This window comes from Curcuma longa, chromosome 3 (genome assembly GCF_044706935.1).
Source record: "Curcuma longa cultivar G26 ecotype Majalengka, Jawa Barat chromosome 3, ITB_CL_G26_1.1, whole genome shotgun sequence".
Classification (NCBI taxonomy): Eukaryota; Viridiplantae; Streptophyta; class Magnoliopsida; order Zingiberales; family Zingiberaceae; genus Curcuma; species Curcuma longa.
The window spans coordinates 13,098,747-13,112,994 of record NC_133863.1 but is presented as its reverse complement, the minus strand read 5'-3'; the positions used below and the strand labels follow the sequence as shown (position 1 = coordinate 13,112,994).

At 36.5% G+C, this 14,248-nt stretch overlaps 1 protein-coding gene and 1 long non-coding RNA gene across 2 annotated transcripts; both read left to right on the top strand.

Annotated features, from left to right (window-relative positions):
* Positions 1-8,181: 8,181 nt before the first annotated feature.
* LOC141825761 (uncharacterized) lies at positions 8,182-9,404 on the top strand. The gene is made up of 4 exons (XM_074713148.1): positions 8,182-8,247; positions 8,401-8,694; positions 8,769-8,870; positions 8,962-9,404. Exons 1-4 carry the CDS (start codon positions 8,218-8,220, stop codon positions 9,388-9,390), a joined length of 855 nt encoding a protein of 284 aa, XP_074569249.1. The 5' UTR covers positions 8,182-8,217; the 3' UTR covers positions 9,391-9,404.
* A 59-nt stretch (positions 9,405-9,463) lies between these two features.
* On the top strand, positions 9,464-10,863 carry LOC141822901 (uncharacterized). The gene is made up of 4 exons (XR_012601375.1): positions 9,464-9,533; positions 9,745-9,808; positions 10,269-10,373; positions 10,699-10,863. It is a non-coding gene; the product is annotated as an uncharacterized LOC141822901 (long non-coding RNA).
* Positions 10,864-14,248: the final 3,385 nt, after the last annotated feature.

Genomic DNA, 14,248 nt, shown 5'->3' with positions numbered 1-14,248 from the left:
AATGTCATTCAAAATTCATCCTCACGGTATTTAAAGATGCCTAACATTTTTCTCGCTTTTGTTTTTTTTTAAAAAAAATATTGATAAAATTTAATAAAATTATTGCCAAATTTTTTGTCAATAATTTTAATAAATAAAAATTAATTTATTGACTGATAATTATATTAAATTTTGGCTAATAAAAATTAATTAGGCCCTATTTTTTTTTTAAAAAAAAAATCTTTTCCTCCTACCAGTGCTCATCTCGTGGGCCGACAATGTCTCCCTCCGCAACGGCTCAACCCATAAGCGATCTCTCCCTCCTCCATTGACATCGTCGCGCAGTCCTCTCTCTCCTTCGCAAACCTCGCTGGCTTCTGTAGCTCCACCAAAGTTATCAGCGTCCTCTCCTTCCTCTGTCAGCATTGCCATCGTACGCCCGGCCTCTCTTTCCGAAGGCCATCCATCAACACCCTCTGCCTCCTCCATCGACTTTAAACCTTCCGAATATTAAAAATAATATTTTAAAATTTATTGATTCGGAGAATTAATAGGTAATCAAATTTGATATTAAAAAAAAATATGATCGTAATTATTATTGATAAAAAAATTAAAAATTTTAAAATAATTAAATAGATATTTAAATAGATTCAAGACTAACATTACAGACGAAATAATCTTCAAATCTCTAATTTGATAAAGTAATAAAAAGAGTAAATTACTTTTTATTCCCGCATCATTCTCTCCATAGTAAAAAAAATTCATCCTTAAATTGTTGGTCATATCATCATTAGAAATGTGTCGATGTGTTATTATCTTCTCGGTATGATGCAGTGAAAAGCTATTGAATCTGTTGATTCATAAATACATGAAATAATCTTTTACAACCTGTTGATTCAGCAAAATACTAGAAAATTAGAAAATAAAACTCGTTATTCCCGACGAATGAGAGTGTGACTGACTCTACAAGATCAATAACCTTGCTCTAATACTAACTTTCATAGTGGAAATTATTGAATCCGTTGATTTACGCATGAATATCAGAAGCAATCTTTGACAATTTATTGATTCAAATAATACTAAAATATAAACAACCAAATTCGATGCGCGACCACAAATATTATTGATCGAAAATTAAAACCCCTAAAACAATTAATCATATATGTTTAAATAGACTCAAGATTCTAACAATACAGAGACAAAAATGCTCTCAAAATCCTAACTTTGATAAAAATAATAAAAAACTAAATTGTTCTTTTGTTTCCACATCATTACCTCGCAGAGGTCCTAAATGAGCTAATGTTAATTTTAGAATCTACATATACATGCATACAGTCTGAAATTCGTGAAAGTTTGGGAGTACGTACACATATCAAAATTCTAGTGCAATTTATTGTGTTCGTATTATTCACATTCTGATATGTATATTGTTCCTGTCTGAGACTTAAAGGGGCGAGTCATCGGTGATCTGTCTTCAAAGTTGATGGGTCTCTGATGATCTAGCTAGGAAGGGGCTAGCAAGGATCTTGTAAAACTCGACGAGAGTGAGAATGAAAGTCAAGACAAACTTTAGCTCAACCATTCCGAAGCTCAAGTTAAGCCTCCGAAGAGGAAAGAGGAGCATAGTAGGAAAAATAGAAGAAAAGTTAATAAAGAAGGGCTTGTGTGCATACCTCTGCTCACAAGAGTGGGCTTGTTTTTATATTACATTCTCCCTCAGTAAGAGATGATACCCACATACTCCATATCCTAATCAATGGGATGCTACGTATGGGTATGGGGATGTTCCATCGCCACATTTGGGGGGCGTTGACCATGTTGTCCATCCACCATGTCTTGATTGATGGTATGCCACTCAAGTATGGGAGTGTTCCCTCACCATATTTTACAAGTCACATCATCCCACATATGGAAGACTTTATAGTCGCCATGCTCTAAAGAAGGTAGCAGGGGTTGAGCCGAGGTCATCAAATTGAGAAGGTCAACAAGATCGAGCAGAGTTAACTTAGTTGAGGTCGACAAGGCTAAACAAAAATGACTGCGCTGAGGAAGTCGACGGAGTTGAGTAGAGTTGGATGAGCTGAGGAGATCAACAAGGTCGAACAAAACTGACTGAACTGACAAGGTCGACAGAGCCAAACAGAGTTAGTTGACTTGAGAAAGTCGACAAAATCGAACAAACTTGGATGAGCTAAGGAGGTCAACAAAGGCAAGTCGAGCACCACAAAAATACCATAGAATAGAGACGGAATTAGAGACGGAATTTAATTCCGTCTCTAACATTAGCGACGGATAAATTAAAACCGTCTCTAATTACAGATTTTGCGACGGACCTTTAATTCCGTCTCTATTTAGAGACGGAATAGCGACGGACCTTTAATTCCGTCTCTATTTAGAGACGGAATAGCGACGGAATTAAAGTTCGGTCTCCAATTACGATATTTTTTATTTTACAGAAATTTAAATATAGCGACTGAATAATTTTTCCGTCTCTATATAGCGACGGGGGAAAACATCCGTCGCTAACTAGCGACGGAAGCATTTTTATTCCGTCGCTATAGCGACGGAATAAATACTTCCGTCGCTAGTTAGCGATTTTTTATGGTTCCGTCTTCTCCATTTACGCTATTTTTTTTACAGAAATTAAAATCTAGCGACGGAATTATTATTTTTCCGTCTCTATAGCGACGGAATAAATACTTCCGTCGCTACTTGTCGATTTTTTATGGTTCCGTCTTCTCCAATTACGCTTTTTTTTTTTACAGAAATTAAAATCTAGCGACGGAAGTATTTATGCCGTCGCTATAGCGACGGGAAAAAATAGTTCCGTCGGTATATAGCGACGGAATAAATACGTCCGTCGCTAGTTAGCGTTTTTTAGGGTTCCGCCGAAACTTTTTTACTATTCTCTTGGCTTTCCGCCGATTTTTAGGGTTCCGCGATTCTCCTCTCGGCTTTCTCGCCTCTCGGCTTTCTCGGTGATTTCTCCTCTCCGCTGCGTTCTCCTCTCTCCGGCGAACTCTCCTCTCCGGCTTCTTGCTCCCTTTCCCGACTGCTCCCTCTCCTCGCCTGCTTCTCCTCTCTCCGTTCCTCCGGCACTCCACCGACTGCGTCTCGTCTGGCACTCCACCGATCTCTCCTCCGGCCAACCCTAGCTCCCTCCCTATCTCCGGACCGTAGCTCAGATCCCTAGCTCCAGCGAAGCCTCCCTTCGTAGCTCCGAACCCTAGCTCGCGAAACTCTCCAAAGGTAAGCCCTAAGCTTTTTTCTGTCGATTTTGCATTTCTAACATCGCTGACTCCCTCCGAACGCAGCTCTCTCCTCCAGCGACCTCCTCCGGCTCAATCTCCTCCAGACCTCTCCTCCGGCTCAATCTCCTCTTCCCTCCGGCACCTCATCCCTCCGGCACCTCCTCCCTCACGTGGCACCTCCGGCTCATCTCTGGTAAAATGTAGTTTCTGTCAAAAATTCAACAATGATAGTGGTTAAGTGGTTAAGTGGATGTTTTTATCATTAGCCAAATCCGATTAGGTGTATATCTTTTTTAGATTAAGTATTTGCACATTATTGAGTGGGCTGCTTCCAATCCTTTTTTAAAGCAACTTTTTTTGACTTAGAATCAATCTTCGATCGATAACTTAATTATACTATTTAGTTTACTAATAATTGTTGTCTTTTTAAAATTTTTTTTATTTATTGTATGCACACTTTTAGGAGCTTTGCATGTCATTGTTAAACATGAACCAATCATATATGATAATTAGGGTTTAGGGTTCGTTAAAGATGCATTGAGTTCCAACAAATAGGATCAGTTAGGAAATTTGTAGGGAAAATGTGGGAAGGGTCAAACATATGCAATCAAATTTATCGTCTTGAACAAGATAATTCACAACAAATATACTATGGAATGGTGATGGAAATAGCGCCCGAATCTAGTGTACAACAATGCAATTTCTCTTGCATAGTTATGTTTAACTAATGCAATTGTTGCAAGCTATTAACTAACAATAGAGGCATCATATTGCATTCTACTTAATATGTCCAATATCCTCTTCCGGCCTCTAGACAATCTAAACTAGTTATAAATTGTGAGGTGGTTCTTACAAAATTAATTGAATGAGGTGGTTCTTACAAAATTAATATAACGAATATTTTCACAAATATTGTCATTTGTATTATCCTCAAATTTACAAATATTTGCAGAAGGTTACAATGTATATGAACAAAGCTTGGATGTACAATAGATTAGATGATGGATTTCTCCGACCTGAATTTTATGCCGGAGTTGAAGAGTTTGTGAACTTTGCTAAGAGCCATCCAGAATGTATGAATGGTGCAGAGTTGCGTTGTCCGTGCAATCATTGCAAATGTCGAAATAAAGCTTTCCGTGATGAGGATACCGTGAAGATGCATATCTGTAAAAATGGTTTTGTTCCAAACTACTACAATTGGTATTGTCACGGGGAGCCTTATATTTCGGAAAGAATTGGAACCTCAGCTGCTTCTTCATCTGGCACAGCTGTTTTAGAGGAATCACCATCTAATGACCATATGATGCAAGCTATGGTTAATGACGCAATTAATGCAGCTGATTTATCTAATGTGGATGAAATACCAACAGCTGCAGTTCAGCAACTATACGACATGTTAAAGGCAAGTGAAAGAGAAGTGTGGGAAGGTATTCCATCTGGTCATTCCCAATTATCAGCTACTGCAAGATTGTTGAACATCAAGGCTGAACATCATTTATCAGAACGATGTTACGATGATATTTGCCAATTGATGTCAGAGTTGCTCCCTGCTGATCATCAAATGACTGATAGTTTCTATAGTACAAAGAAATTGGTCAGGGGCTTAGGTTTGCCTGTGGAGAAGATTGATTGTTGTGTAAACAATTGCATGATATATTGGAATGAAGACAGTGAACTGAATGAATGCAAAATTTGTAGTCACCCTCGCTACAAGCATCGTAGTCACATTCCAGGGAAGAAAAATAAAAAAATTGCATGGAAGATTATGTATTATTTTCCCTTGACTGCTAGACTCCAACGCTTGTATGCATCTGCCGCCACAGCTTCTCACATGAGGTGGCATCATCAACATGTGCATGAAGGAGGTATAATGTGTCATCCTTGTGATTCCCCAGCATGGAAACATCTTGATACAGTATTTCCTACTTTTGCAATGGAACCACGTAATGTGAGATTGGGACTTTCTGCAGATGGATTTCAACCATTTGGTCAGTCAGGACAGCAATATTCATCTTGGCCAGTTATATTAACACCGTATAATTTACCGCCATGGATGTGCATGAAAGATGAATTTATGTTTCTGACTGTACTTATTCCAGGTCCAACAAATCCGAAAGAGAAGATCGATATTTTCTTGCAACCTCTGATTGCGGAGTTGAATGAATTATGGAATGTAGGATCAGAGACATATGATGTTGCAAGTAAAACTAATTTTACCTTGCATGCTGCTTTATTATGGACAATTAGTGATTTTCCAGCATACTCAATGTTATCAGGATGGAGCACAGCTGGTAAATTAGCATGTCCACATTGCATGACAGACTCTGATGCTTTTTCATTACCATGCAGTGGAAAGGTATCGTGGTTTGATAATCACCGTAAATTTTTGCCACTTGAACACCCATTCAGAAGAAACAAGAAAAATTTCTTAAAGAATGTTGTAGTCAAAAAATTGCAACAAAAAATGAAGTCAGGTGCAGAAATCATTGACCAAATAGACAGTTATGGCTTTCTACCAGTATATGATCAAAATTCAGAGGAGATAAATAAATACATTGTTAGGATGTGCAAATGTGGTTGGAAGAAGAGAAGCATATTCTGGGACCTGCCTTATTGGAAGTATTTATTGATTCGACATAATATAGATGTGATGCATGTGGAGAAAAATTTTTTCGATAATATCTTCAATACAGTCATGAATATTCCTGGAAGGACTAAAGACACTGCAAAATCACGAGAGGAATTAAAACTGTTGGTGAACAGACCTGAATTGCATCAGAATGAATCAACACATCAATATCCAAAGGCTTGTTATACATTAGATAGAGAAGGTAAAACAGCTTTATGTAGTTGGTTGAAACAGATAAAATTCCCTGATGGGTTTGCTTCCAATATGGCTCGGTGCGTGGACATGAATAAGTTAAAAATGTTTGGAATGAAGAGTCATGATTGCCATGTGTTCATGCAAAGACTCATGTCAATAGCTTTTCATGACCTTTTACCTACTAATGTTTGGCAAGCACTTACAGAAATGAGTTTATTTTTCAGAGATTTGTCTGCCAGGTGTATTATGACGGCCGATATGCTTAAGCTAGAAACAGATATTCCTGTCATACTATGTAAGCTTGAGCGTATTTTTCCGCCAAGTTTTTTTGATTCAATGGAACATCTACCCGTTCATCTACCTTATGAGGCACAATTAGCTGGTCCTGTGCAGTATAGATGGATGTATCCATTTGAAAGATTCTTGAGGAAATTAAAGAATAATGTTCGCAACAAAGCCAGAGTAGAGGGGTCGATATGTAATGCTTATTTGGTTGAAGAAGCTACTTCTTTCTGCTCCTATTATTTTGCTGATAATGTCAACACCAGACATCGCAAGCTTCCTAGAAATTCTGATGATACTCAACCTATTGACCCGACAATGCTATCTATTTTCAAGTTTCCGGGTAAACCTTTTGGTGCTTCTAAGTCGAGGTGGTTAAATCAACAAGAATATCATGCTGCAAGAACATACATACTCCTGAATTGTGAGGAGGTCAAACCTTACATAAGGTGAGTTATTGTATAGAATAAACTAGTAATTCTGGTTACTATGTTTCGTATTGGAAGTATCTGATATTTTCCTATTCATGCATTACAGCCTTTACGAACAACAACTTCATTATCAAAATCCAGCAATCAGTGAAAGTGAAGTTGAGGAAAAGTTAGAGACAGAATTTGCACTGTGGTTTCAAATCTATGTAAGTTGCAGAATAAATAATTATCTAACCATGATTACAATGTATGTATCTAATTTATATCATATCATTATTATAGGTAAACGACCGTAGATTATCAAACGTGGAAGATGGAAGGATAAGAAATCTGGCATCTGGACCCCTGCGTAAGATACAAACATATTCTGGTTACTATGTTAATGGTTTTAAATTCCACGTGACCCAACGGGAATCTCAAAGATTGACCTTCAATGCTGGGGTTTACGTCAAAGGCTCCATCAACAACAATAACTCTGAATTTGATTATTATGGGAGACTCGAGGAAATTATTGAGATTGAATATCCTGCCTTACCAATAAAACGATGTATTTTATTCAAATGTTTTTGGTATGATCCGACTCCCAGAACAGGAACCAGAATACATCCAAACTACAATTTAGTAGAGGTTAATGCAAACAGACGGTTTAACAAGTTTGAACCTTTCATTTTTGCGGTCCAAGCGGGTCAGGTTTTCTATCTTGAATATCCGACGAAGGCAAGAAGAGTTAGTGAATGGTTAGCTGTTTGTCATACAAAGGCTCGTTCAACCATAGAAATACCGAACTCCAACATAGCACAACACCATGATGCATTTCAAAATGAAGAAGTAGAGATACATTTAGTGGATTCTCAGATTCAAGATTCATCCATTTTACTTGTCGATGCTAATGTATCTTATCAGGAGATAGATGATGGAGATACGTCGACTAGTGACGAGGTTGTTGAATTATCTGAGTCGAGTGAGGAGGAGGAAGAAAATGTTAATGTTGATGATTGAGATTGTAATGAAGAATGAAAACTGCAACTATGAATGGAAGTTGATACTTTGGGATATGTAGTATATCTGACTGCTTTCATTTTATTTTCAAATTTATTTCTTCAATTGAGAAAGTCAACATATTGGTTGTTTGTTCCTCTTCTGCATATGCATATGTGTATTTATATCAAAATCTGTATGTGTTGTAATGTTGTTTTGTAGATATAAATATGTCTGATCAGTCATCAGCACCCGGTCGCCGGACTGTTTTGCGAGTAGTGGCAGGGTGGTAAGTATTTATGTTATTCCTTTTTCTTCATTCATATAATTTTTTTTTACACATGTCTAACATTTATATGTTTTCTAATACAGTTTCACTCCGGATGGCCATGCAGTATCAAATTATATTACTTCTAAGTTTAAAGAAAGATTTTGTCAATCAGGCCATACTTGGAGGCATGTCTCCAAGGAAATGCGGGACTTTTACTACGATGAATTCATAGTAAGTCATTTTAATTAATGCACTGTTGTTGCTCATTGTAATTATTGATCTTCATTTTCAAAAATGTTCTGAACTCAAAGCTGAAGTTTGAGGATCAGTTTATTTAACTTATATTAGTGTTTGTGCCACTAATTGAATTTAATCCCCTGGCAGAAAAAATATACTTGGGAGGAAGGGCACGAGCAAGAATTCAAGGAAACATGGAATGATGTATGTGCCACAAGATACAAAGACCTCCTGTATAAATGCAGGAGAAAGGGAACCAGACCTTCTTTCATCCCAGAGGATATCTGGAATTCATGGCGTGCCATCTGGGCTGCAGAAAAATGGCAATCAAATGCAGAGACAGCTCGAGCCAATAGAAATACCGAGCTGGCTGGCCCTAGCACCGGATCCTCAAAGCATACAGCTGGATCCCGATCTATTGTAGAGCACACATTGGACTTAGTAAGTTTATAATAAAGATTCATTTGTATTAGTAATTATTTGATTTTGAATTTATTTGTATTTTTTTTACGCAGGAGCATGAGTTACAGCGGCCTCCTACTTGTTGGGAGATATTTTCAAAAACACATAAGTCCAAGGATGGCACATATGTCGATAAACGCTCGCAGGCATTTGAGGTATAAGATTTGTAATTTTAACTTTATATACCATTACATTATAATAATTATTTTTTTAATCCTAATTGTTATGTTATCTTATTTATAACAGGCTGAATTGAATGCAAGATTTGAGCAGGCGTCTCAGCCTGCTGTTGAGGGAGGTGAGAGACAGACTCTCACAACCGACCAAATAAATCAAATTTACTATGATGTGGTCGGAGGGAGGAAAAAGAGTTCCACCCTCTACGGTTTAGGGTCCCAGGCAAAAGTGGTGTATGATCGTGAGATGGCTCCCAGAGCCAGAGGTCGTCCCAGTGGATCCTCTTCTGAGGTGACATCGCTAAGAGAAGAAAATCAAGATTTAAAGAATCGTCTATCCGCATTAGAGGCGCACCAGAGGGCACACGATCAACAACTAGCGGAGATGAGGGCATTGATACAGAACATGAGTGTACCGCCACTCCCACCTGGTTGTACTCAATCGTTCGCAGACTTCCTAAACGATGAGACTCAGGACCCTAATGCCCCTGATCAGTAGCTGCCTGCGAGGTAAGTAGAATTTTTTACGTAAATTTATATCATTGTATTTTTGTATCTTGTAATCTGTGGCATGCTTATTAAATATTTTGGTTTACTTTTGGCTAGATGATGACAGATTTAGAGATATCGTCAATGAGTCAGGTAATTACTGTTAACATGTCAATTTCATTGAAACTCATCATTGTCATCAATATCATGGATTATTTGAAACTGTCAATTTGTTTTTATTATAGCAGCTGCTATACAATTCTTGAAAATGGTTTGTGAATTTTATGTCTTTGTATATTTATCATTTTTATACAAGTCTTTAGTTGCATTTAATGATTACTGAGATTTTTAATCACATGCACAGGAACTTATTGATGTTGAAGGTGATGGCATGGCAGATATGGCATTCCGTTGCATTCAGGATGATGGTATGCTGAATTACTTAATATTATTCCTGTTACTATTATTCCTTTCTTGAAAGATTATAAGTAGTGGATACCTCAAATGTTACATTTATCTTATTATGCTTGGTGGTTTTCTATAAGTTTTTCTTTTTTCTCTTTTCACATGTTTATCTTACATTGGCACAAATAGCTTAGTTCTCTTTTCTATAGAATGCTGTGCATGTTCTATTAAGGTTTTAGTGTTGCTTACTGCTTATAATTTTTTAGCCAGAATTGGAACTCTTCGCTTACTGCAATTGGAAAAATTATAACCCTCTAGCAGATATTGCTCCTGGTTGTGCTTTCCTTAAGCTTTTTCAGTTTGCTCCTGGTTGTGCTCTCCTAGTTATGAAAATCACTGACTTATGCAATACTTTGTTGCTTAATTAGCTTTTGCCTTGCTGCTGAGTAGATATTGCTTAACTATGGCTGCTCCTGTGTGTAGGTCAAGATTCTTGCAGAAGATGGTTGTCCTATCGGTGCAAAGGGAGTGGGAGAGCTTTGTGTAAGAAGTCCCTCTCTGTTCAAGGAATACTGGAAAAAACCTGAGGTATAATCAGCTTTAGCTCTTCTTTTGATCAAGTAATATATTGGTTCTTCATGCCTGCTGATACAGATGCAGTTCCATTATAAGCAATCTGCTAGTTATTTCTCTTGTGCATATTATGTTAATTAATATAGTTATCATAGAGCATCCATGATTGCCTAATCTCATATGAGCTGCTGTACAACTCAAATTATTAGGAATACCATATTTTAAGTCATTGAAATTTGCTCTTTTCCTGCATTTCGGTTTTGTATTCATTACCAGAAAATATTATGAGCTACTTAATGCCTTCATTGTGAATAATATTCTCTATTGAACTGAACTGCAGCTTGTACGCTCCCAGATCGAGGAAGTTCGACGAACAAGGGCTTTGTAACGATATGCACGCAAAAGGCATGATAGTTCATATGGCCATTCCTTGGCATGTATTTTGAAAAGATATATTAATGTTATTGTATCAGATTTTTTGACATTTTTGTTACAAGATGTTGTATTAGATGATTGACATTTATATTTATATTTATGTTGTGTTACAAGATGTTGTATTAGATGTTGAACATTTATTTTTGTTGTTTTATTGGTATGTAAATGTAAACAGGGAAATTGAAAAAACAAGAAAAATTTTTAAAAAAAATTACCCTATTAGCGACGGAATTTAACTAATTCCGTCGCTAATATTTTAAATTTTTTTATCTATTTTTTAACATAGCGACGGAATTTAAACCTATGTTTAGAGACGGAATAATAAACTTCCGTCGCTAATAGCGACGGCACGTTTATTATTCCGTCGCTAGTATTAAAATCGTTTTATTAATTTTTTATTAAAAAATAGCGACGACATATTTTATTTCCGTCTCTATTTAGAGACGGAAATTTAAAATTCCGTCGCTATAATTTTGCGACGGAAAAAAACCTCGTCGCTAAATTTTAGAGACGGAATTAATAATCGCGTCGCTAATAGAGACGGATTTTAATATTCCGTCGCTAAAAGTGACGTCAGCGACCGAAAAAATTGCGACGAGCTTTTTCCGTCTCTAATCCGTCGCTAACCTCGATTAGCGACGGAATAGCGACGGAAAAATTCCGTCGCTAACTGATTATCTTTTTGTGGTGCATGCTTCTTTCTTGAACCAGCTTCTTTCTTCCTCGCCTTCACCTTAGATCCGGCCACCACTTCAAGGGAGAGGTTCGGCCACCAAGAGCAAGGAAAGAAAACAAAGCAAAAAAGAAGAAGAAGAGAGAGTAGTGGCCGGCCAAGAGAGAAGAGGAAAAACTAGAGCAATTGCGAAATCGGAGAGATTTCGTATGCTATTCTCTTTCTTGTGTCTTCTTGGCCGCCCCTTCCCCCTCTCTTTTATAGCCTCCTAATGCCCAATCAAGCCTTGGCCGCCCCCTTCAATCTAGGAATTGATTTGGATAATTTCCATAAATAACTTCCAAATCTAGAAAAGAATAGGCGCCGATTATTTCTTCCTTTGATTGCTTGGCGGCCCCCTCAGTTTTTATTTAAAAAAAATATTTCCATATCTAATGGGAGGTGGCCGGCCACATCAAGGAGGGCTTGGTTCAATTGGTCAACCAACTTTATATTAAAGAGAAATAAAACCAAACCTAGGAGATCTCATCCATTGGATGCAACTTAATCTCATCTAATGGTTCTAATATAATCTTCTTTAATATAACTTGATCTCTTCGATCCAATGGCCACAAATAATCATGCTTTGGGCGTGGGAAAGAGAATTAAAACCAAACCGAAGAGATCTCGTCCATCGGACGCAACTAGATCTCATCCAACGGTTCTAATTTAATCTCTTTTGATCCTCTTTATTTATTTCGATCCATTGGATGCAACTTGATCTAATCCCAAGGATACAAGTTGATCTCATCCACTAACTCATCCTACGGTTGAGAACCAATCTCATCCATCGGTTAAATCTTATCCGACGGCTGAGAACTAATCTCATCCGTTTGATTGCATCTTTTAGAGATTTCTTTAGGCTACAGCAGGGACCTCGAGGAGGTATTGGATCTGGCCTTCTGATGGGTTTCGGATCCCGTATTCAACTCCGAATACACACCTACATCCATCAATAACGATCCATTCCACTAGAGGATCATTATTGCACTACCAATCCAATCCCCAAATTACGTTATGGGTTCCTTCTTATTATTTTATGCATTGCTCCCCGTGTTTAAGATATCGTATGTCCATCAATTATCTGAGTTCACTGACAACTCAATAATCGACATCTATGTCCTTGAATAGTACCACTCATCCTTATTGTCAGTCGGACTAAGTCCACTTGCAAGATTTGACATGACAAACCTTATGAGCTCTTCAAGGGGACATCATCAACCCTACTGGGACACGGATTCCTTCTATAATTAACGGCACACCATATAGATAGTAATATCACCCAACTTACCGAGAATATTTGATCTGACGGAAAGATCTCACCCTTTGGTAAATCAAAGTGATAGTTACTAAATATATGTGCCCGTTTATTATATCGGGATTAAGAGTGCATAAGTATAATAACTGAGGTCTTGTTCAATTCATGAGTCAGAGTAAATTGAACAACCTCAATGGTCCTACTCAATACACACAAAGTGTAAGTCATCTTGGTTGTGAGCCTTAATTTATAATTTACAAGGAGCTGATAATCATGATCTTCTGTGTCTCACAGACACCATGTTATCTACAATGTAAATTAATGGGACATGTTACAAGTCTAATCTATTGCAACCATTTGACCAAAACATGATTCCTTTATTTCATGAAATGTTTATATACAAAAGAGCTAGTCTTTTCAGTATACTCCAACAGAATATGGATATTATTTTATAGAATTTCTCTTTAGATTTTAAAGATACTTTAAGATTAAAAAAAAAATCTAATGTGATCCTTCGTTTCTATCCGCTTACTTGTATTCTATATAAGAATCTCTTATAATCTCTCAATCTTTTCATAACAATGATATTAAATGTTTAAAATTTGTAATTATATATAATTCCATTTCAATCCTTTTACTTTGTATTATCTATAAGAATCTCTTATAACCCTTCAATTTTTTCATAAAAATAATATTAAATATTTAAAAATTTTAATTACATATATTTTATTTTTAAATTATATATAATATAAATTTTAAAATAAACCGTACTTAAATGAATATCAATATAAATCTCTAGAACCATCAACATCTTGTATCAATTGACATAAAATATTAATTTTAATGATAAAATTTTATAACGGATAATGATTTAAATATTAAATTTACGTATTCTAGATTTCTAGATGGACTTTTTTATTTAGGCCAGCTGTACATGGACTATCTAATGTAACGACATGCACATAAATATCTATAAATATTTAACATACTAATATTAAAAAGTTCTTAATGGTCAAATTAAGTAGGTCTTCCAATTTCCATATTTTTGTATTTAAGACATCTACGACCATTAAAAACTTTTGAATAAAAAAATTTGATGACTTTAAAAGAGTTTTTATTCATTTTAAATTGACATTTTTATTGTTCTAAACTTCTCAAGAGTTTTCTCGAATTCATTTTTTAAATCTAACCTCTCCAGAGTCATCAAACATTTATCCGAAAAAAAATCTTCAATAATCTAAAAACCTAGTATTGATTCCTAAGTAACAGTATTACATTCTTGGGGTTCATGCGTTCCTCTCAATCTTTGCATTTTCATGTTTCTTGATTTTGGTTTGTAAGGCTGCCAAACCCTTTTGTAAAATATGTTTGATGGGTCTGTTCCTGTTGAGATCGCCTCTCGGATATGTCACCAGCCATGCAGCATCAGAAGTTGACGTCGCGAGGAGGAAAAAGACGATGAGCTCTGGGACCCTGCAAACACTA

Coding starts and splice junctions, on each gene's coding strand:
- LOC141825761 (XM_074713148.1), top strand. CDS start 8,218: ATGCGGGACTTTTACTACGATGAATTCATA. Junction 8,695..8,768: donor TAGAGCACACATTGGACTTA/GTAAGTTTATAA, acceptor TTTTTTACGCAG/GAGCATGAGTTACAGCGGCC. Junction 8,871..8,961: donor AACGCTCGCAGGCATTTGAG/GTATAAGATTTG, acceptor TATTTATAACAG/GCTGAATTGAATGCAAGATT.